At 39.1% G+C, this 24592-nt stretch overlaps 1 protein-coding gene across 1 annotated transcript in view; it reads left to right on the top strand.

The window, feature by feature from the left end:
• The window catches only part of LOC132404022 (probable E3 ubiquitin-protein ligase HECTD4), a 314805-nt gene that overhangs the window by 134118 nt on the left and 156095 nt on the right, over positions 1–24592 (top strand). The window contains exons 14-24 of the mRNA XM_059987975.1: positions 2727–2797; positions 7581–7686; positions 8334–8454; positions 11050–11172; positions 14507–14631; positions 18266–18419; positions 18855–18964; positions 20190–20397; positions 22720–22839; positions 23112–23216; positions 23337–23500. Coding sequence (XP_059843958.1) covers positions 2727–2797; positions 7581–7686; positions 8334–8454; positions 11050–11172; positions 14507–14631; positions 18266–18419; positions 18855–18964; positions 20190–20397; positions 22720–22839; positions 23112–23216; positions 23337–23500 — 1407 coding nt within the window. The remainder of the gene's footprint in view (positions 1–2726; positions 2798–7580; positions 7687–8333; positions 8455–11049; positions 11173–14506; positions 14632–18265; positions 18420–18854; positions 18965–20189; positions 20398–22719; positions 22840–23111; positions 23217–23336; positions 23501–24592) is intronic.

Genomic DNA, 24592 nt, shown 5'->3' with positions numbered 1-24592 from the left:
GTATACTTAGAGCATGACTGAATATGAAACAATGCCTTCAAGTTTTGAAAAACTCTAAATCAACTAAATCAACGATTTGGGTGGCAGTGTGACATGTGATGAGGATGTTAGGAGAATTCAGGGTGACTTGGATAGGCTGAGTGAGTGGGCAGATACTTGGCAGAATACGTTTAATGTGAATAAGTGTGAGGTTATCCACTTTGGGAGTAAGAACAGGAAGGCAGATTATTATCTGAATGGTGTAGAGTTAGGTAAGGGAGAAATACAAAGAGATCTAGGAGTCCTTGTTCATCAGTCACTGAAGGTGAATGAGCAAGTACAGCAGGCAGTGAAGAAGGCTAATGGAATGTTGGCCTTTATTACAAAGGGAATTGAGTACAAGAGCAAGGAAATCCTTTTGCATTTGTACAGGGCCCTGGTGAGACCACACCTGGAGTATTGTGTACAGTTTTGGTCTCCAGGGTTAAGGAAGAACATCCTGGCTGTAGAGGAAGTGCAGCATAGATTCACAAGGTTAATTCCTGGGATGTCCGCACTGTCTTATGCAGAGAGGTAAGAGAGACTGGGCTTGTACACGCTGGAATTAAGGAGATTGAGAGGGGATCTGATTGAAACATATAAGATTATTAAGGGATTGGACAAGATAGAGGCAGGAAATATGTTCCAGATGCTGGGAGAGTCCAGTATCAGAGGGCATGGTTTGAGAATAAGGGGTAGGTCATTTAGGACAGAATTAAGGAAAAACTTCTTCTCCCAGAGAGTTGTGGGGATCTGGAATGCACTGCCTCGGAAGGCAGTAGAGGCCAATTCTCTGGATGCTTTCAAGAAGGAGCTAGATAGGTATCTTATGGATAGGGGAATCAAGGGATATGGGGACAAGGCAGGAACCGGGTATTGATAGTAGATGATCAGCCATGATCTCAGAATGGCGGTGCAGGCTCAAAGGGCCGAATGGTCTACTTCTGTACCTATTGTCTTCATTAGGTGAGCAGCTTAGACTTACTCATACATGTCCTGTAAATAAACCAAAAGTATATATTTTAAAATATATATGTGAATTACTGTATATGTTTCTAGTGTTTTCTTGCTGATCCCAGTGAGGAAAAAAGTTATCTCACAAATGTCATTTCCTTGTGTGCTTTTGGGACTCTAGTATTTAATCCAAACATCTAAAATAATTTGAGTGTTATTTTATTATGAAAATTTTATTCTAACTGATATTTGACATCATTTTTTTTACTGAGCAGAAAACCGTAAGATAATGATGTTAATGGGATGCCTGTGACAACTTGCAGTAGCTTTTTCTTTGCAGGCTCTTATTTGGCAAAGTATTTTTGACAATTTATTTCCATTCTAAAAATACATTAATAATTGGTGTGGCAAAGGGCATGTTAAGATGGTTCCTGAAACAAGTTAGATGGTCCTTTTCAGTCCTTCCAATTACTGTTTAATATTTGTATTATCATTAGGTATAGTTAATTTTTTAAATTATATTTTATAATGGTGTTCTGTTACATCACTTAGTCAGGATGGTGGCTGATCCAAGAGACAAAATAATGTATTTAACTTTACAAGAACATAATGATTTTTGAAACCAGTGCTGCTTTAACAAATTCACTTCAGTCACCAGGCTTTTGAGACCAAGAAGAGTTCAGGACCAGTCTGTTCTGATAGATGGATATTGCGTATCAGGTCAGGAAAGACAGAGTCATATGGAGAAGGACATTGAGATCAGGGAGGGAACAGTGATATTCTGAAGTATATCAACTTTGTGAAGGAGGAAGTGTCTGAAGTCCAGAAATGCATGAAGACTGGTAATTCCTGGAGCCTGACCATTTGTCTTGTTGAGTATTTTGGGAAGCAAGAAAGGAGATTTCTGAGTCCCTGCCAGAGATTTTTGTAATTTTATTAGGCACATGAGGTAATGGAAAACTGGACGATAGCTAATAATGCTTTGCCTTTTATTTTAGTAAATGCAGCAGGGATGAGCCAGGTCAGTGAGTCTTGCATCCGTGGGAAAGTTATTAGAAGGGATTCTGAGAGACAGGATTCATTTGGATTTAGAAAGGCAAGGACTGATTGGGGATAGTCAACATGGCTTTTTGTGTGTGGAAAATTATGTCTCACTAATTAGATTTTTTTTTGAAGTGGTGACTAAGAGGATTGGCAAGGTAGAGTGTCTATGTGGAATGTAGCAAGACTTTCATGTAGTTTAGATCCATCTTTCCCTGTGGAACCAAATTCAACTTGATAGATAAACTTGAACATGTTTATTAATTGTAGATTTAATAGTAAGAACTTTCTAAAAAGAAGACTTGTATTTAGAATGCTTTTCATTACCCTGTGCCCCAAACTTCTCCACATTTGGTGAAGCGTTTATGAAGTGTTCAGCTTATTGCAATGCAAGAAGTGCTGATGCCAATTTAAAATGATAATCAGCAATGCATATCATTTTATTGACATTTGTTGTGGGATAAATAGCAGCCAGATCATCAGGGAGAGTTTTGCTGCTCTGAAGTAGTGCTGTAGGAGCATTCTTGTCCATCTGCTTGGACAAGTGCTTTCATAGAGTGTCTCATCTGAAAGACAAGGCCTCTGATAACACTGTACTCAAAACTGCACTAGAAATTTAAGCTTTCTTTTGTGTTCACGTCTCTGGCAAGTGACCTGAATCCATCATAAGCAAAAGGCTATCACTGAGCTAAATGTAACCTTCTTACCTGCAGCTCTGGACTTCACACATTGTATCTTGGAGAGCTGGAACTGAATAATCTTCTGAAACTTGTACTAGCTGAGGGTAAGTACATTAATGGTGAAGCACTTATCAATTGCTTATAAGATATAATAAAAAGTAAAGTCCCAACATTTCTTACAGTTTTTCTAAACTCATACATTTTCATTTTCCCGTCCCTACGGCTTAGCTGCTAGAGCAGCTCAGGAAGACTAATAACCTCTGTTCACTGTAAGCATGACCTTGATTCATTTGGTCCTTTCCCTGAGCTTATTAATATTGATTTTTCAGTAATAACTTATTGATTTTTGGGGGTCAGAATTTGAATGGAAATGCTGTGGAATTGCTAGTATTTTGTAGACTACCAGCAAGGTCAGTTTTCCTGTACTAACATAGCAGTGAACCCTGAACTTAATGGAGTACCTGACCATTTACACTGAGAAATCTGCTTGCAGAACATGCTAAACTCAAGCTCAGGTTCTGTAAAAACAGTTTCTGTAATGACCACAAAAAGTGAGAATAAACGTAATTAAAGGTAAGTGCTGTCGATGGGGAATGTCTAAATTGCAATTAGAAAATAATCAAAGGAGTCAATTCCTCAGGAGGTATCAGTGCAGAAATAGTTGGTGCTTTGTACTTCAAACTAACACACCACATCCCACTCCCACTCCCCAGTTCATCACACAAGCTAGCTCCATAACCCTATGATGCATGCTATTGACTGTTCCCAAATAATTTTCATGATTATAGAATTGTTGAATTCAATGTACATTAAATGTACTGTAAATGCATGTAAACACAATTAAAATAGTGTCATATATGTGTATGACACATATGTATATGTGTCATTTATTCTGTAAAATCCCCTTTGGATCTTGTGTTTGACAGTCACCCCTCATTTTTCTAACCTCTAGTCAAGACAGACCCAGACTTGCTCCCATTATTCATCCATTTTACTCTGCCTCCACCCATCACCCATCTGCCTGTATCTTCCAACTCCATCCCTCCTTTACCTTGATTATAAAACAACATATGTGACAACAAGGGTTTCGCTCTCAGTTGAGCTCATTCCCTCTTGTGCTCGCTTTGCCTGTTAAAATGTGAAGGCAGCTTCACTGATTCCCACAGCTCCCAATGACCCTGTGATTTCAGTCTCTGAGGCAGATGTGAGAGTATATTTCATGAGGGTGAACCCACAGAAAGCATCCAGCCCAGATGGGGTACCTGGTCGAGTACTAAAGACCTGTGCTGATCAACTGCCTGGAGTGTTTACTGATGTATTTAATTTCTCACTTTGGCTGTCTGAGGTACCCACCTGCTTCAGTCAGGCTTCAGTTAAACCAGTGCCTAAGAAGAATGTGGTAACCTGCCTCGATGACCATCGTCTAGTAGCATTTAGTCCACTAGATGAAGTGCTCGAGAGGCTGGTGATGAAACGTATCAACTCCTGCATGAAAAGCGACTTGGATCCACTCCAATTTGCCTACTGTCATAACAAGTCAACAGCAGATGCCACTTCATTGGTTTTTCACTCAACTCTGGGACATCTGCACAGTGAAGATGCATAGATCCGTATGCTCCTTATTGACTACAGGTCGTCTTTCAATACTGTCAACCCCTCAAAATTAATCAATAGACTCCTTGTGCAACAGGATCCTTGATTTCCTCACTTGCAGATCCCAGTCAGTTCAGATTGACTACATCTCCTCCACAATCTCCATTAGCACCGGTGCACAACAAGGCTGTGTGCTTAGCCCCCACGCTACTCACTTTATACTTATGACTGTGAGGCTTCACACAGCTCCCATGCCACATTTGTTTGCTGATGACTCCTCTGTCGTTGACCAATTCAGGGTTGGTGACGGAGTTTGAAAATCAGGCTGATTAGTGCCACAACAGCCTTTCACTTAATGTCAGCATGATCAAGGAGCTGATTATTAACTTCAGTGGTGGTGAGGGTTATCAACTTTAAATGCCTCAGTGTTATCTTTTCAGGGGATTTGTCCTGGGGTCCAGCACATTAGTACCATTACAAAGAAAGCATGGTAGCGCATCTCACTTTCTTAGAAGTTTGTGAAGATTTGGAATGCTATCTAAAACTTTGACAAACTTGCATAGATACAACCAACAATGGTTGTATCATCAGCAAGATTGTAGATGGTGTGGCTAGGCATAGCTCAAATACCATCTACAAATTTGCTGACAATACAGCCATTGTTGGTAGAGGTGACAAGAGGGCGTACAGGAGTGAGATATGCTAACTAGTGGAATAGTGCCGCAGCAACAACCTGGCACTCAATGTCAGTAAGACAAAAGAGCTGATTGTGAACTTCAGGAAGGGTAAGAAGAAGGAATACTTACCAATCCTCATTGAGGGATCAGAAATGGAGAGAGTGAGCAGCTTCAAGTTCCTGGGCATCAAGATCTCTGAGGATCTTACCTGGTCCCAACATATTGGTGTAGTCATAAAGAAAGCAAGACAGTAGCTGTACTTTATTAGGAGTTTGAAGAGATTTGGCATGTCAACAGATGTATGTAAAAACTTCTGTAGTTGTATTGTGGAGAGCATTCTGACAGGCTGCATCACTGGTATGAAGGGGCTACTGCACAGGAGCGAAAGAAGCTGCAGAAGGTTGTAAATCTGGTCAGCTCATCCTGGGCACTAGCCAACAAAGTACCCAGGACATCTTTAGGAAGCGGTGTCTCAGAAAGGTCCATTATTAAAGACCTCCAGCACCCAGGGCATGCCCTTTTCTCACTGTTACCATCAGGTAGGAGATACAGCAGCCTGAGGGCACACACTCAGCGTTTCAGGAACAGCTTCTTCCCCTCTGCCATCTGATTCCTAAATGGACATTGAAGCTTTGGACACAACCTCACTTTTTCTGATGTGCGGTGGAGGGTGTACTGACTGATTGCATCATGACCTGCTATGGAAACACTAATGCCTTTGAATGGAAAACCCTATAAAAAGTAGTGGATACAACTCAGTCCATCATAGTTAAAGCCCCTCCCCACCATATAGCACACCTACACGGAGCACTGTTACAGGAAAGGAGCATCAGTCATCAAGGCCCCCCACCAGCCAGGCCATGCTCTCTTCTCAGGAAGAAAGTACAGGAGCCACACCACCAGTCTTAGGAATCGCTATTACCTCTCAACGTCAACCGGAGGTGATAACTTCACTCAACTTCGTTCAGCCCATCACTGAACTATCCCACAACCTTTGGACTCACTGTCAAGAACTCTGCAACTCATTTTCTAGATATTTATTGCTTATTTATTATTATTATTTTATTTTTATTTATCATTTTGTATCTGTAGTTTGTTGACTTTTGCACATTGGTTGCTATCCATCCTTTTGAGAGCAGCCCTTCATTGATTCTGTTGATTCTTGTATTGTGAATGCCCAAAAGAAAATGAATCTCATGGCTGTTTATGGTGACATATATGTACTTTAATATACATTTTCTTTGAACTTTGACTTTCCATCCACTAATCATCTGTTGCTTCTGTCTCAACACTCCCCTTTTCCTTATACTGGCTATCTCTCCTTTTCATTCAGACCTGATACAGTGTTTCAATTCTGAACATCAACAATTTTTGTTCACCCCTCCCTCACCAACACACAGATGTTTCTCAACATGCTATGTTCTTCCAGTAGATTACTAGTTGCCCCAAACTGTCTAGCCTTTCTAAAGACAACATTTTCCACCAAGGTTTACCTCGGTGAATTTCCTTTGGACTATATTCAGTGTTGCTACAGGTAACTCTTGTATGGCAGGCATTTAGCGAATGGATATTTACCCATACAAAATTCACAAATCGCTGCTCAAACATTTGAGAAATGGAATAAAATTCACTCTTACAGCATTGATATGAGAAATGGTAAATAACTACAAGCCCATTATCTAATTTTCTTTATTGATGTATGAGCAGATTGTTTAGCTTCAAGTTAGGGGTTGTTTTCTAAGAAGACAACCGCCCCATTCCCTTACAACATAGGATTACTAGTATTTTCTGGCTCTTGGTAAAATAATCCGTATTCCAGGTATGGTCTCACCAATGTCCTTTGCAGTAAAGGCCAAAAAACAGTTTGCCTCCTGTACTACTTGTTGAGCCTGCCTGCTAAGTCTTGGTGATTTCTGTTACTGAAGTGGATGACCTCATACTTCCCTACATTAAACTCCAATCAGTCTCTAGCCAGTTTCCCCCATAAGTCCTCATCATGCATCCTCTTCCACTTTGAAAAACTTCGAAACCTTGCATTTCATTCTCTCTCAAAGTCATTAATGCAGGCAACTGAGGACCAAGGACTGATACCTTGAGGTACTTCACTATCTACATCCTTCCAGCTTGTTAAGGACCTAATTATTCTAACCTTCTTAACACGAGGAAGTCTGCAGATGCTGGAAATCCAAAATGCTTGAGGAACTCAGCAGGTCGGGCAGCATCAATGGAAATGTGTAAACTGTCCATGTTTTGGCCTGAGGCCCATCTTCTGTTTTCTTTGTGAGGGCCATTGTTCAATCCACTATAACACACTTACTCCAAAACTTTGCACTCTTAATTTATGTAGAAAACTCTATCACTTTAATAACAAGAACTTGAAAAGATATTGTTAGTGAAAGGAATCAGAAGATATTTTTCCTGAAGCATATCATGAAACAGAAGAAATGGAAGGTACCATTTTTAAAAGTTCACTGACTTTTCTGGCCTTGGTTAAGTTTTGAAGTTTTTTATGAGAGCTTGGTTTAAAAAATCTTGTGACTCAAACTGGTGGAAACTGGTAGTAACAATTATGTGTTTTTATTTATTTGAAATAGTTGATCTTGGTTCATTGTTGCAGGAGAGAGAAACAGTGGCCTTTGTCAATTGCGAGATATTATCCTGATTAATCTAGCTGAGCAGCTCCAGAACAACCGATTTGGAAGCGAGGATGATGATCATTACAGGTGCGCCATATCATTTGTTTTACAGATTCAAAAGGTTTTGCTGCACCAGTGCCTCAGCAACTTTTTGTCATCTTCTAGGCGTTCAGCATGTTCTTGTCATCTTCTAGAAGCTAGAGCAGGAAAGTAGGTTCCCTCTGGCTTGCAAGTAGGTAAAAACTGAACCTTAGCATTCAGCAGAAAGGAATGAATATCAAGGCAAACTCGAGGAATCAGGCGGTCTGTACCTGAATCTAAATGCTTATTTTTGTAATGCCAATAACATTCCGAGAATTTTATGCTCCAACTGTGCTACACTATTGAGTTTCACTATTTGGGGGAGGGACAAGATTGCAAATTTAAAAGAAATATTGAATTAAATTAACTAGTTAAAACTTATTAAGTAATCTTGATATTTAATGAGGTCTGTAATTTTTTTAAAAATTTGACCTAATGGTGTAAGGAAATTCATTGATGACTGAAGGCACTGTGAAAGATTCATTCATTAAAACATCTCAAAATATTAAAATACCACTGAAATCAATTTTGCGAGGAAATTAGAAGAGGTTTTGTATGTTTGATCAAAAGAATTTGCAGGTTATATTTCCTTATCCCTGTTACTAAATTTATTTTGCAATGTCTTTTCTCTTTTCTGGTTCCCACTTTTTCAGGCTGAATGATGAATTACTTCACTATATTCTGAAGATTGTGGTGCAAGACTCCTGTGTCCTTATCACAAAGTGTCAAACGGTTTCCAAAGAAGAATTCATCAGGCTCCTTGCAACAGTGCCGGTGAGTAAACAAATGTAAACGTAATATCGTCTCTGCTAACTGATGTTTTATTGTAGGAATTGTTTGAGGTTATGCAATATAAGGTTTCCGCTTCTATAAGATCTGTAACTTCTGCTAAACTGATTACTCAATATATTTTGTGAAGATTCTTAAAGATCAGATGCTTTGATGTACAATTAGTCAGCAGAGCAGCTCTACAGCATCACTCAGCTGATTAGCTGATGTTAATTTAGAGTTGCTTTTTGATTCATTTTACAGGGTCAGGGCACCACAGGCAAGGCCAATATACATTGAGGGTGAGCTGCCACTTTGATTCACTGCTGCCTATGAGCTGAAAGTACTACTGCAGTGCTGTTGAGTTAGGAGCTCTGGTGTTTAGACCCAGCAAGAAAGGACAGGCATTATGTTTACAATTCAGCAAACTGTACAACTTGGGTGTCAAACTTTCAGGAATACAGCTGCAATCATTCTTTATATGCGGATTTGGGACAAGGAAGCTTTGATAAGCTGTTGTAGTACCTTTGATAGATGGGCATAATATTCTGATGAGGACTCTCAAGTGTTTAAATTACAGTATTTGACTCATGGAATCTGATTTGATCTGGATGGTTTTGATCCGTAGTGAATGCTGAAGTTACACCTGTGCAGCCATTTTGATACATTCGTAATTTCCAGTTAGTAGATGAGGCAGAGACTTTAGGGAACTGGAAGGTAAAGATTAGCTTAGGATTCTCCACTTTTGACCTGTGATATCAGTTTTTGCATCATAAACCTTTTTGGTCATTATAACTCCCACAATTTTAGTGACCTGAAACTTATAATGCTAATGCCTTTGGAGATCGTTGGGAAACTGTTGGTTTCTCTTTGGCTAGTATTTGTGCGGCTTAATATTACTTGCGCTTTGAGGCATGCACCACCTTCCAAGCTAGCAGCAGAATTTGCAAATCACCTACCTTTCTCATAATTTAACAGATCTGCTGTGGAAGTAAATCACCGTCAGTTCCAAGGGACTGTCACAGGGAGACTTGTTTGTTGACAGAGGCATGTGCAATTACAAAGTTTGAAATGTTCTGTAATTGAAATATTAAAACTTCTGAAGGGATTTTGAACTGAAGCATTAACGGTGTTTTTCTTCCCACTGATATGGCCTGACCTGAGTATTGCCAGCATTTTCTATTTTTTCTTTACATTTCCAGCATCTGCATCTTTTTTAAAAATGTTCTATTCCAAGGGGTCTGGATATCAGATTGAACCTGCATTGCTGGACTTATGGGACAGTGGCTCCACCAGCTGCACCACTGTTCTGTTATCCTATGTGCTCCAGGTTTCTGTCGGGTTAGTCACTGGTGGTTGTCCCAAGGGAATCCTGATGAGGATGTTTTGATCTGCCATTTTGAGTCCATTCTGTACCTTGCTACCCTCAATGCTACATCCAAGTGCAGTAAGTTTCCTTGCCTCTATGTAATCTGTTGCTATAAAATTCACAAAATCATGTCAATGTTGGGCATTATTCTTCCTGACTTTAAACCCCTATGTCTGTTACCTCTAATGTGTATGACATGGCAGTAAGTCAGGGATATTGGCTGTTTGTTATATTTTTGAATATAACTTAAACTGTTGTTGTTTATCATTAGATCTTTCCTTGTTTTGTGTGGGGAAATCTAAAGGGTTAACTATGCTGGCTTGGCTTTTTCCTTACTTGAGTCTGATCACCTTGTTAATGCCATTTGGTCAGTCTGTTTTTATACCTGTGGTGCTTAGAATTACTTTGATGTAAACAGCTGAAGCAGGCAATTTAGATTTAACATTGTTACAATGATTCTATAGGCAACTGTGTTGATGTGTGTCTGATGTTATTTCTTTCCTCACAGAACATTAGTGAGCCAGATGGGGTTTATAATGATTTAGGAACTTCATGGTCATCACTACTGATACCAGAATATTAATTTGACAGCTGAAGTTCCCAGCTGCCTTTTTGTGATTTGAGCTTGTCTTTTGAGTGTTAGTAAACCAATCAAATGATTTATCTATTGTGATTATGGTCCCTTTGATAGCCTTTAGTATCCTCATAGTCATGTAATACTAAAGCTCCATTCGAGGGGAATTTGTAGCAGTGCATAAAAATGTAATGCAAAAGTAGGTTCCGAATTCTCTTGGTTCAGTAATGGCTATGATTGTGCAGGGTGATCTTTAATCCAGTTAACAATATTTGGTTGCTTGACTTTATGGCTGTGACAGTTTCAACTGCAATAGTGGTTAAACTCTCGTAGGAAGAACTCATCATCAGCTTATAAAGTTTTCTTTAATTGAAAAAATGATAATTCACATGATGGTATGTACTTCCAATCTCTGGTAAGTTTTATGTGCCAGTCAGTCTCATTATTACTTTACAGGAATTTGGGTGAGAAAAAGTATGACACCTCTGGAAAAACTTGAAACAATTATGTTGAGAAATTGTTTTTATATATTTAATTATTTGCTATGTCCTGCATTTTACATGATTATAATTAAAGTTAATGTATAATATTTACATTTGTTCTCTTTTGCCCTTCTCCCCACACTTTCTCTCTGCCTTATCCAACTCTTCCTTGGCAGGTTGCATCACCTTGTCTACGTTATTTGATGGCAGTGCAGAATCATCTTCTCAGTAACACAATCCTAATCAAACCTGATGACCATGATGATAGTGACAGCTCCCTGCAAGGGGAGACATTGAAGGTACAGGTAAACAACAGGTTTCTATTCTGATTGTGTTCTCTTCGTTTAATGTGCTTAAAGCAAAGCTTGGCAGCTCGGATTACGCTATGCTGAGTTTAAGCTGATAATGTGCTTTGAAAAATTTTAGCATCATGCCTATTGTCATGTGGACATCACATAGAGTAGAGAAGTTGCAAATCCACAGAAATTGTGGCATTGGAATAATTGAGAGAGTGGAAAAGGAAAAAATTTCAATCGTACAAATCTAGCAAAAAAAGTGGAAGTGTTTTTAATTGATCCAATTAACCAATCTTAGAACACTAATCAAGAGCACTTTCCCAAGTAAATTGGATCAATCTAAAATTAATGTTTATGCTAAAATCAAACCTATTCGGTCTCAACCGATAGCAACATTCTAGAAGTTCACAAGGTATAGATACAAGTAACAGCAACCAGATGCAGTTGGTTTCTAAATCTAGTATCATAGTAATGCTTATTAATTTTTAAAAATACACTGTTTTTAATATGTCTCCCTCAAAACCAAATCTATTACTGATCATCGTGTGCCGTGTCGTTATGACATGCATAATCATGGTCTTGACCAAGATTGTTCTGGGCAAGTTTTTCTACAGAAGTGGTTTGCCATTCCCTTCTGAGCAGTGTCTTTACAAGATGGGTAACTCCAGCCATTATCAATACTCTTCACAGATTATCTGCCTGGTATCAATAGTTCCATTTAATTTCATAGAATGTGTACTACATACAGCCTGTAATTCTTAATCTCTGCAGACATCCTTGAAACAGAAGAAACCCCCTAAAGAATGAATGATAGAAAAAAGACTTGAGAACTCCAAAGCCCCCGTCCTCCCATGCACAAGCAGTAGCAACCCTCCCCCAAAGTATTCTAGGATAAAGCATCAGCATTCCCACAACCCACCATGCAAGCATAAAGCCCCAAAGAGAGTTCCGTGGTCTACAGTCCATCAAAAGCTAACTGTTCTCTCCAACATTTCGACATCCCATAGGCTCTCTCTCATTAATATTACACCTTCCACAGTGACAGGGGAGACAACAGTTGCTATATCGTGTTACAGTCAGGCTGAAGCATGCTTTTTTTATTTTGAGTTCCCCAGCTTGAGAATCGTCAAATTGATTACCAAATGCTGAGCACTCCACCAGCCACTCCCGCTGTCTTCGATATTCTGGCTCCTGCTACACTTCAGTACGCGATACCAGCAAGAATTCGTGTCCACAGAGCCGCGCAGACCCCGAAGTCACCTGATTTAAGGCCCAACCTGGACTTTACAAGACATGGTGGATCAGTGAGCTTCAAGAACAGGAACATGCCATTGTGCAGAACCATAGTTTTTGAGTGCTGCTGTAGATCAATGATCTCAATAGAACTTCAGTCACCCTGAAAAGGAAAATAGAGACATTACAATAGGAAGGCTACCTGTTTCGCTGATGAGTTGTGAGAAGTCACCCTCTGGAGCCACCTTTAGTTCTGCTCGGTGGTCGCATAACCAGGATTTGTGATATGCTCCAGCTTCCCATACGACCATCCACCTCCTGCTCCCATGGCTCTCCTGCTCCATGACCCTGATCTGGGGGGGGTTGGGGAGGGTGCTAATTAGATGCTACACTTTGCTCAAGGGTGACCTGCTGACTAGCCGAAGGAAGGAGTGCCTTACACCTCCTTTGGTAGAAATGTATCTCCACCCTGCCACCTGGGGTAATCTATTACTACCTGTTTGTATGAGTCTGTGAGGGTTATAAGGAAATTGTCTTTTTTGAAATGCATCTAACTGCTGAATATTTTCCATAGAATCAGAATCAGTCTTATTATCATCTTACATGACATGAAATTTGTTATTTTGTGGCAGCAGTACAGTGTGCAAAAATATTAGATTACTGTAAATGACAAAATAATGCAATAAAAGGAATAATGAGGTAGTGTTCATGGGCTGGTCTTAAATTAGATGGCAGAGGTAAAGAAGCTGCCCCGAATCATTGTGTGTGGGTTTTCAGGTTCCTGTACCACCTCCCCGATGGTAGTAATGAGAAGTACTATTAAGTACTACTCGTTAACAGTTACAGATGTTATATTACAATAGGTTTCTGTTAAACGAGCTAGGGCTTTACTCTTTGGAGTGAAGGACGATGAGAGGTGACTTGATAGAAGTGTGTAAGATGGTAATAGGAATAGAGTAGACAGCTAGAGATTCTTTTTCCCCTCAGGAGAAATGGCTAAAATGTAGGGACATAATTTTAAGGTGATTGAAGGAAAGTATAGTTGGGATATTGGAGATAATTTTTTTTTACAGAGTGGTGGGTGCATAGAATGCGCTGGCAGGGCTGGTGGTAGAAGCAGGTAGATTTGGGACATTTAAGAGACTCTTAAATGGATGATAGAAAAATGGAGGACAATGTGGTGGGGGAAGATTTGATTGATCTTAGAGTAGGTTAAAAGGTCAACACAACATCGTGGGCCAAAGTGCCTTTACTGTGCTATATTGTTCTATGTAATTTGAATGAGCTAATTTATGTAATGTATAACTAATGTTACTTAAATGCACTTTGATAGGTTACTGTTTGGCTGCAATAAGAAGAGTACTATTTCAGATTACTTCCTACCAAAGTTGGCAAGCACCATTTCCTTCATATAGTATAGATATAGTTACCACAAAGAAGGTTGAGTCAAGTAGTTCTGTTACAGTTTTCTCCTTTCTCTGTTCACCACAGAGTAAATTCCAGATTCCTGAGTGTAGTCTGTAGGAGGAAAATTCATAAGAAAAGGTGGGAGTGGAAGTAAAGATTTGAATTTTTAATATTCTGTATTTTCTTTGTTGCATTTTTTTGTTCTTTCAGCAACTTCATTAAGGCTCATTGTTTCCTCAGAATACATTTATTCTTACTGTGCTGATGTTGCATAACTGCCCCCAGTTACATTCCCAATTTGTCCTTGTAGTGCTACTAATTTTCGTAACAGGTTCTTCAAACGTTTAGAATCAAAACAACTTAATCCAATCCTTATTCTTGGAAGAATACTAACTGAATATTTTGTATTCCCTATACGGAGATCTGCCACCTCTTCCATTGTGCCACAAGTACAGACCACGGTTTGTCCTGTTCAAGTTAGCAGCAAGCGCAGCAAGTGCTAGAAAGATTTCATTTTCATAAAGCTTGTTAGTCATTGTATTTTGAGCTTTGTTTGCAATTTATTCTTTCTATTCATTGTCAGCAATGTCAGTTCATGTTTGTTTTGAACTTGAAAGTTGCAATTTGCCTGTTGTCTGCTGTTGGGAAGATGGCTAACTGTGTGACTCAAGTCTTGTGATTTTGTTCCTGAATATAGGAGCTCCAGGCCAGTATTTTAGCACTAGCCACCAAAATCCTAGCAGGATGTGATGAGGTGCTTGAAAAACTTCAGCGTGTTACCACCTCAGTTATTAACAGTGATATAGCTGACAAGGAACACAGGTCAGTGCAGCTTTTTATTTTGTTTAATTTACTGACTTTGTTTCATTGTAATACGAGGTATATTTCTATAGGCACTTCTCTCATTCCCCCACCTCGGTCCCTTAGAGAAGTCTCAATACTAAGTGGTTTAGAGCTCCCATGTTAAGTTCTGTGATTTTGTTCCAACTTTTATGGAAGCCATTATTTCTCTCTGTTTCCCCCTTTTGACTTACTTTCAGTCCCCTTCTTTCTTTCCCTTATTTTTTTTCTCACTTTTGTTAGCAGTTTTTCTCTTGGATGTCAGGTCAAGATGCAACCAGCCTTCCTGAAGAGGAAAAGATATATCTGCTAGAATTAATTAAATGAACTGGAGATACTAGATCCAGAGATGCTGAAACCTGGAGCAAGAAACAGTCTGCTGGATTGCAACCAGTGGCTTCAGTAGCATTTGGGAGAGGAAAGGAATTGTTGATATTTTGGATCAAAACCCTGCATCCTGTCCTGATGAGGACCTGAAACATTAACAATTCTTTTCCTCCCTCAGGTGCTGATCAACATGCAGAGCTCACTCAGCAGATTATTTGTTGTTGCACATAAATGAACAGACTTGTGATGGAAAAATTGAAACCATTTAGGAATGGAAAAAAAACCTTCATTCAAAGGGTAGTAAATCTGGTAAAACTACTCCACAGGTCTTTTTAGGCTCAGTCATTGATAGCTTTTTATACGTTGGAGGAGTCAGTGGTTACTGGGAAGCAGAGGGGAAATAGAGGCTGAAGATAAGCTATGATCTTGTTGAATGGCAGAGCAGACTTAGGGAGCCAGGTGGCCCTGTCATCTCACATTTCTTATATTCCCATGCTTAAGATGAATCAGAATTAAATTTATTATCACTGACATATGTCATAAAATTTAAACACACTAGGTTCTGCAGGTGCTTGAAATCTTGAGCCATGCACAGAATGCTGGAGGAGCTCAGCAGATCAGGTATCATCTGTGGAGGGGAATAAACAGTTAATGTTTGGGTTGAGACATTTCTTCAGTACTGAAAAGGAAGGGGGCAGGATCCAGAATCTGCCCCCAGTACTGAGGAAGGGTAGCAGTCTGAAATGTCAACTATTTATTCCCCTCCATAGATGTTGCTGAATTACTGAATTCCTGCAGCATATGTTGTTTACTGTGAAATGTTGTTCTTTTACAACAGCAGTACAGTGCAAGACATAAAATTACTGTAAATTACAAAATATATGAACATTTCAAATGGCAAGTAATGAATTAATTTTCCTTGACCATTCAGAAGTCTGATGATGGAAGGGAAGAAACTGTTCTTAAAGCACTGAGTCTGGTCTTCAGGCCCTTGTACCTCCCCCACAGTTGTAAAAATCCGAAGAGGGTATGTCCTGGACAATGAAGGTCTGTAATGAAGGATGCCACCACCTTGATGGTGGGAAGAGTTATGCCCATGATGGGTACTAGCTGACTGTACAACCCTCTGCAACCTCTTTCAATCCAGTGCATTGGAAGCTGTATACCAGCCTCTGGTGCAACCAGTCCAAATGCTCTATATAGATAAAAGTTTGCAAGGGTATTTGCTGACCTACCATTTTTCAAGAAGTATAGGTGCTAGCATTCCTTCTTTGTGATTGCATCAATATGTTGGGCATAGATAGATCCATAGACATAGACAAATGCCCAGGAATTTGAAGCTTCCACCCTTTCCACCACTGACCACAATGAGGATTGCTGTATGTTCTTCTGAATTCCCCTTCCTGAAGTCAAAAATCTGTTCTTGGCCTTGCTGATGTTGAATGCTTGATTTTTTTTTGTTGCAGCACCATGTAACCAGTCATTCTATCTCAATCCTCTACACCTCTTTGCCATCTGAGAATTTGTAGATAACATGTGATCTATGTGCTGATCCAAAGTCATGGATGTAGACCAGTGGAATAAGCATTTTTTTGAGGCATGCCCGTGCTGACTGCCAGCAAAGAGGAGATGTTATTACTATTTCACATTGACTTGGTCTTCAGATAAAGAAGTCGAAGATTGAGTTGTAGTGGAGGTACATGGGTCCTTGGTTTTTGAAGATTGTTGACTAAAGTAGTGAGGGGATGATGTTGAATGCTGAGCTGTAATCAGTAAGCTGCAATTTGATGTATGTTTTGCTATTGTGTAGGTGCTCTAAAGCCAAGTTGGAAAGCCATGTGATTGCATCCACTTTGGACGTGTTGGGCCAGTAACCATGATGCAGTGGGTCCAGCTCCTTGCTCAGGCAGGAATTAACTTTAACCATGACCAACCACTCAAAGCACTTCGTCATAGTAGACGCAAGTGCTACTGGGCAATAGGCAGCTCATGCTGCTCTTGGTACTGGTATGATTGATGCCCCTTTTGAAGGAGTTGAGAACCTTTTATTGCAGCAGTAAGAGGTTTAAAATGTCCTTGAAAACTCTAGCCAGTTGGTCAGCACAGATTTTCAGTACCCTGCCAGGTACAGCATCAAGTGCCTGATGCCTTGCAAGAGTTCACTTTCTTGAAGGATGTTCTGTCATTAGCCCTTAAGACAGAGATCAGAGTCACCAATTGCTGTGGAGGTTCACCTAGGCATAGTGTCATTCTCCATTTCAAAGTCTGCATAAGAGGCATAGAACTCACTTCCATTTATGCTGTTAGATTTTTACCCCAATGGGAAGTAGTGGCAAGCAAAACCTGCCACAGCTGCCAAGCATCTGATTCTGTCTACATGCAGGATTGCTTTTTTTGTTTTCACGATGTCTTACCGTAGTTTGTAGCTGGACTCTTATAGAGCAAACAGTAAATCACTTGGGTCATCCAGAGCGTCATCTAAGCAGGTCTTAATTTAAGTCGGTAACAGGAGATTCTGCAGATGCAAAAAATCAAGAGCGACACACAAAATATTGGAGGAGCTTAGAAGGTCAGGCAGCATTTATAGAAATGAATAAACAGTAGATGCTGTGGCTGAGACTTGTCATCAGCCCTGAAGGGTCTCAGCTCGAAATGTCAACTGCTTATTCATTTCCATGGATGCTGCCTAACCTGCTGTGTTGATTTAAGCCAGTAATGGCCTTTGCTTATTCATTCAGATCTGAAGATGAATCCCTGAATATGATCCAGTGCACTAATTCAAAGCAGTCTTTTAAATGCTCCATCTCCCTTGTCCATACCTTCACTGTCCTCACCACTGGTGCTATGTTTGCTATAATGGAGGGGTAGAAGTACAGTCAGGTGATTGAATTTGCCAAAGTGTTAGTATAGCATGACAAGCATTTTTGATGGTGCTGTAACTGTGATCCAATGTGTTCACTTGTCTGGTTCCACAGGTGTCATTCTGGTGGTAGTTTGTCAGAGATGTCAGGCTAGCCTGGTTGATGTCTCCTGCAATGGTTCGGAAGGCATAAGGATATGCTGTCTCATGACTGCCGAAAGAGTAAGAAGCTTGATAGACTGAATGCATAAAACATTGTTATCACTAGCAAAATACCACCATACATATCCTTAACGATTCCTTCTCTGGAATGCCAATTCCTATTCTGTTTCAACAGCTGAGTGATGAGATCAAGAGTCAAATAAATCAATGCCTTAGGCCAAATGACTCCCATCCATGGAATAAAATAAGATTATTTTTTCATTGCAGGCTGAAGGGCTTGGAACAAATCACCAAGGCTACTTTGTTGGGCCATTTGCTGCCAATATTGCTTACCTCACTAATGCACCCAAATCTCCAGACACTGACAATGGCAGATGCACTTATGCCACAGCTTGTTCAGCTTGTTCTCTACACCAGCCAGGTAATTACTTGCACAATAATGATTGACCTTTTTTTTCCAAATATTCATCTATAATAACTGGATCTTTTTTCAACTAATCATCTAGAATAATTGGAATGTAAATGTTATAATGAAAGTGATTAATCTCAGGAAAAAATGTTTCATATTATCTCCAGTTATTTCCTTAGTTACTTGTTTATTTCATTTAATGTCATTGAAGGCTTTTTTTTTCCTGTATATTTTCTCTTTAGCATCCTAGCAATATTCCCAACTCTATGGCTTCTTGTGCTCTCTTTACTCTCTTATTTCTTGTGCTTTTAAAATTTATAAAATGCTTTTATAGAAGCTATACCTTTGTTTCAGAAGCTAACTGAAACATCCAATTTTCAAATGACTAAAACTGTATCTCTGCTTATCTTGAATCCATTAAGTTTAATACACTGTTCTCTTGTTCAGACTGCCTTGCTATTGAAGACACAGACTCCCGTTTTCACAGATGTTGGTGATGATCTCTATGCAGGAGCTGAACAGAGCCAGAAGGGGAAAGTTCCCCTGTTAGATGACAGGTGATAAAAGTTAACCTGCTGTTCCTACTTTTACTACTTTTAATTTTGTTTCTGTGTTGTAACATAGTTATTTTCAACCTTATCAATGTTACAGATGCATGACATGCAGATTTCCACACTGATCTGTACTATGATTCAGTACATATGATGCATACAAATCATTATGATTCAGTAGAATTGTTCCTCCTGTCCCCATTCCATCATCATTCATATAATCTACTTGGAAAAGTGAAAAAAGATTAAAATGGCAACTAAGTACTGGAAAGAAATCTGAAAAATGATTAGTTAAATATTTGGTACCAAATTTACTCTTAACTCTTTGAAGTAGTTTCTGTGCAGAAGTTGGTCCTCTTTTCATGGTAGACTTCAGGAAGGGGCAAATTGGGAGAACACACAGCAGTCCACATTGAGGGGGTCAGCAGTGGAAAAGTTTTTAAGTTCCTGAGCATCAGTATCTCAGGGGATCTCTCCTGACCCCAACATATTGATCTTTCACAGAGAAGACATGCCAACAGCTATACTTTATTTGGAGTTTGAGGATATTTGGTATGTCACCTAAGACTTTGGCAAATCTCTGCAGATGTTCCATGGACTGATCACATCACCACCTGGTAGGGCGGCTCCAAAATACAGGACCAAAATAGGCTGTAGAGGTTTGCAGGATGAGCACTAGCTTCCCCACCAAGGACTTCTTGAGAAAGAGGCATCCATTGTTTAAGGATCTTTCCATTCAGGATATCCCTTGTTCTCATAACTACCATTGGATGCAGCAGCCTGAAGATGCGCATTCAGCATTTTAGGAACAGCTTTCCCCTCTGTCACCATATTTCTAAATTGTCCATGATCAGGGACTATGTTGCTCTCTTTGCAATATTCAATTATTTATGTAATTATTGTAACTTGTGATTTTTTTGTGTTGCATTGTAGTGTTGCCACAAAACAATGAATTTTGCGACATATGTCAGTGATATTAAACCTGATAATAATTCTGTTGCACAAACTCAACTGACCAGTATTCATAGCACAAGCTGGCAATCTGCAGATCCACTTTACTTTGAGGAAATATACCCAAATCACCTCCTGCTTTTTCCGATATGTTGACCTGCTAGCCTATTGACATTTTTATTTGATTCAGATTTAAACCTTTTATTTTCCAGTCTATTGATTTAATGTAGCATTGTGTTCAAATTTGTTAGAATACTGCAAAATGAACTCTTTATATTAGGAATTACCGTATGCTGGAGGAAAAGGAAGAACCTGGCTTTCTGACCGGGTTGAAGATCCCTGCACCATGGGCGGCAGGAAAGACAGTAGAAACAGTCCATCCTGTGAGAGACAACTACAAGTTCAAAGAGACTGTGCATATTCCTGGTGCACGCTGCCTATATCTGAGGTTTGATACTCGTTGCTCCTCCCAATATGATTATGACAAGGTAAATGGCAGAAAAAATACTGTAATTTTCAAATTGCTAATGCTTTCAGTTAAACAAGATGCATTTAAGTGTGTTTAAAAAAAAAAGTGGAGGAGAGGTGTTAGAATGCTGATAGAATGATAAGTATAGGTGGCGAAAATGCTGTAAATTAATCCCAAGGACATAATCTATTTGAGTATTACCCGAGGTGTTTGTAGAGATAATGAATGCTCTGGTAATCAACTTCCAAAATCCTATAGACTCTGCAATTATTGCTGTCTGTTGGAGAATAGCAAATGTTGACCCCAAAATTTAGAAAGGAGGGAAAGAGAAAATGGAAGCTACTGGGCTGTTGTTCATAATCAATAAAAATGATGAAATCTATAGTAAAAGATGTAATTACAGAAAATAGTAGAAAGTATAATGAGACTTGATGGAGTCAACATTGATTAAATGGAAGTAAAATAAAAATAGGCTCAGCTTACCAAATGGAATTCTTTGAGGATGTACCTAATAGAATAGAAATGGGAAAACAAGTGGTTGTGGTATAATTGGATTTTCAAAAGGCTTTCAAGAAAATCCCAAGCAGCAGATGGCTGAACAAATGTCTCTATAGGGCACTGGGGCTAATGCACTGAATTGGTTGAGAGTTGGTTTCTGGACATAAAGCCAAGAATGGTAATAAGTAGATATTTCTTAAACTGGAATGGTAAAATGAGATTGTACCAGAGGGATTGGTTTTGGGCTCTAGATATTCTCTATCAATATCAATAGTTTGGCAAAAGGAACGATAGAGTATAGAAGAAGAGGAGCTTTAATTGAAGCTTACAAAATTCTCGCAGATCTTAGCTGGCTGGGTGCAGAGAGGATGATTTCTCTGATTAAGAAATGCAGGACCAAAACATCTTTGTTTGAAAAGCAGTCACAGAATTATACAATTTGAAAACTGGACTTTTGTGCTAACTTGTCCATGGTAGCAGAGTTGTTCGTTTGATCTTGGCCCATTACCCTGTGTTTGCCACTAATCTCTAAGCCAGGAGTTCCCAACCTTTGATCCATGGACCCTTCCTTAATGGTATTGGTCCACAGCAGCAAAAGGTTTGGGAAGCCCCTCCTCCAAGCCTTTCTTATCTATGTAAATGCCTTATAAATGTTATAATTCTACCCACCAACACCACTTCCTTTGCAGCTTGTTCCATGACCCATCTGAGTCAGTATGGTTAAAGTTGTCTCTCAGATTCCTTTTAAAGCTTCTTCCTTTCACCCTACGTATATGCCCTCAAGATTTAGATTCTGACCACTCACCTTATTTATGGCCCTCATAATATACAAATCTCAAAAAGATTACCACAAAGCCTGCTACTCTGTCAAGAAAAAATTGCAGCCTTGATAATTACTCACCTTATCTATGGTCCTCATAACTTGATAAATTGAAATAAGATCACCACTCAGTCTCCTGCACTGTAGAAAAAAAAGTCACAGCCTAACCAGTCTCTTATAGCTCAAGCACTTTAGTCCTAGTAACTTCTGTGAATGTTTTCTGTACCCCTTCCAGCTTAATGACATGCTTCCTATACTTAATGACCAGACCAGGTACACAGTGTTGCAAGTGCAGTCTCACCAACTCCTGTACTCAGTGCTTGATGAAAGCAAATGTGCCAAATGTCTTTTTCACCACCATGTCTACCTCTGTCTCATCTTTCATAGAAATATGTACCTGTGGCCCTAAACATGAGAAAGTCTGCAGATACTGGAAATCTAAAGCAACACATGCAAAATACTGGAGGAACTCAGCAGGACAGGTAGCATCAGCCTGACCTGCTGAGTTCCTCCAGCATTTTGTGTGTGTTACCTGTAACCCTAAGTCCCTCTGCTGTACAATGCTTTTCATTGTGCTACAAGTTAATGTGTAAGTTGTGCCTTAGTTTGACTTGGCAAAATGCCATCCTCTGACCCACTTAACAAGCTGATCAACATTAGCATCTTCTGGCCTTCTGGTGTCCCAACCATGACTAAGGAAGCTACAAATATCTCAGCCAAGGCTACTGCAATTTCTTCCCTAGTTTTTCATATTTCATTTTTCCAAGTTTTGGGTGTCAACTTTGGCTATCTTCCCACTTGGAATGATGTGAAAACTTTGTTTCAGGAGTAGACTGTGGAGAACTTTTGAGTATTATTTTTCTTTATGATGAATAGCCCTTATTCTAAATTCTATATCTGTTTTCATATGACCTCAACTTTTATTATTTGAGTTCAAGTAGGGTACTGTGAACTTAGTTTTCTTAACTAGTAGGATTTAATGTTCAGTAATATCCTTCTATAATGTGCAATTTACTTTTGCAGCTGGTGATTTATGCAGGGCCAAACACAAACAGCAGGAAAGTAGCAGAATACGGTGGTAATACATTGGGATATGGAAGCCGTAGTGTCTTGGGAACTGGTTGGCCTAAGGACTTGGTCAAGGTAATTAGGTAAAATTAAATCATTTTGACTGTGACTAAGTTTATGTACCTTTTCATTATTTGAGAGCTGCAGCAGCTCTTCAGTAAATGTAGTTTTGAAGTACATTTGACTTATTTTCAGGGAAAGAAATTAGTTAAACAGTCACTGAAATGATCAATTGAAGTCTGATTAAATGGCAAAGATATTGCTCTATAAACAAGTTTTATTTAGAACTGAAGTCACTAGGCTGTCTCGGGTATGAAATTAAGCCTTAAGTATATAATTTTTATCAGGTTGAGGGAGACACAGTTACTTTTTCTTTTGAGATGAGGAGCGGGCGAGAGCACAACACACCTGATAAAGCCATGTGGGGATTTGCTTGTACAGTTCGAGCCCAGGTAAGGTACATAGTTTGTTTCTGTTTAATTGCCAGATATATGTCATCTCTCAAATTCCTCTCACTACATTTTGATTAGTTTTTGAAGCTTCTGCTTGTTTTGATTATTTGCTTGTGACAGGAATCCTCAGAAGATGTTTCAGGAGGGCTTCCTTTCCTTGCTGATCTTGCATTAGGACTTTCTGTACTGGCGTGCTCCATGCTACGAATCCTTTATAATGGACCAGAAACAACTAAAGAGGAGGAAGCATGTCAACAGCTGCTTAGATCAAAGTTGCTACAGAGGCAAGTGATCTGAATTATTCTCTCACTTGACAAATTTGTCCATCCTTGATATTTGAAGGGTGGCAAATTAATGTTTCCCTTTGAGTGATCCTTTAAGTTTTATTGTGTTTCAGCTAATGAGATGTTGAATAGATCTCTAGCAAGGATCAACTTGCATAAAATAGTACCCTTAAAACCTTAGTAAATATTGAGAATTCTTTAAAATTTTGTAATATTATGTGCTTTCATCATTCTGTGATACTGGTAAATTAAATACTCTTTAATTCCTGCAGATGAATTCCTGTAGTTTTGTTTGTCCAAGTTTATATCAAAGCTTTGGTGTTGCTAATCAGAAAATGACTTAGGCTATTATCATGCTGAGAGATACAAGAAAGCTTACCTAAACTAATGAAAGATGAAATTTCTAGAAATAAGATTTTGTATTAAATTGAGATTCTTACCTAAAACACAAGTAGTTTTGTTACTATAAGAATGCATCTTTAGCATAATGATTTCCATCTTGTCGGATCCACTGTATATTTTTTAGATTTTTGGTAGATTTTAAATATTAGCTGTATTTTGCTTTTGCATTATGTAATTAAGTCCATTGCACCAATAACACTGAAATGGTTGCATAGCTTAACACTGAAAATCCCAATGGAATTAGCAATTACTGGAAATGCAAGGTCCATTATCAAGGAAGTAATTTGATTTGAGTTTTAATTTATATTATGAAGAAAGTACTTGTTTTCACATCTGGGGTACTTTCAAGTAGTTGATAGAGTTGGGAAGATTATTCACTTTTTTTTTCCCTACTGGAGAGCAGTAAATCCAAAGATTGAGTAGCTGCCCATATGCAATATGAAAATAATAAACGCCAAAAGCGGAGCTTCCCGGTGGCCAAGCATTTTAATTTTAATTCCCACTTCTGTTCTAGCATGTCAGTCCATGACATCCTTTTGTGCCAACATGATGAGTGGAGGAACAACACCTTCTATCTGAATAGCCTCCAATCTAATGGCATGAATATTGATTTCCCCCTTATGGTAAAAAAAAATTACTCCCCCTCCCCTCTTCTTTTATTCTCCACTTTGGTCCCTTGCCTCTTTTCAC

The sequence above is a fragment of the Hypanus sabinus genome, chromosome 13 (genome assembly GCF_030144855.1).
Source record: "Hypanus sabinus isolate sHypSab1 chromosome 13, sHypSab1.hap1, whole genome shotgun sequence".
Taxonomy (NCBI): Eukaryota; Metazoa; Chordata; class Chondrichthyes; order Myliobatiformes; family Dasyatidae; genus Hypanus; species Hypanus sabinus.
Note: the sequence above shows the minus strand (reverse complement) of the source record. Positions and strands in the feature narration are given on the sequence as shown.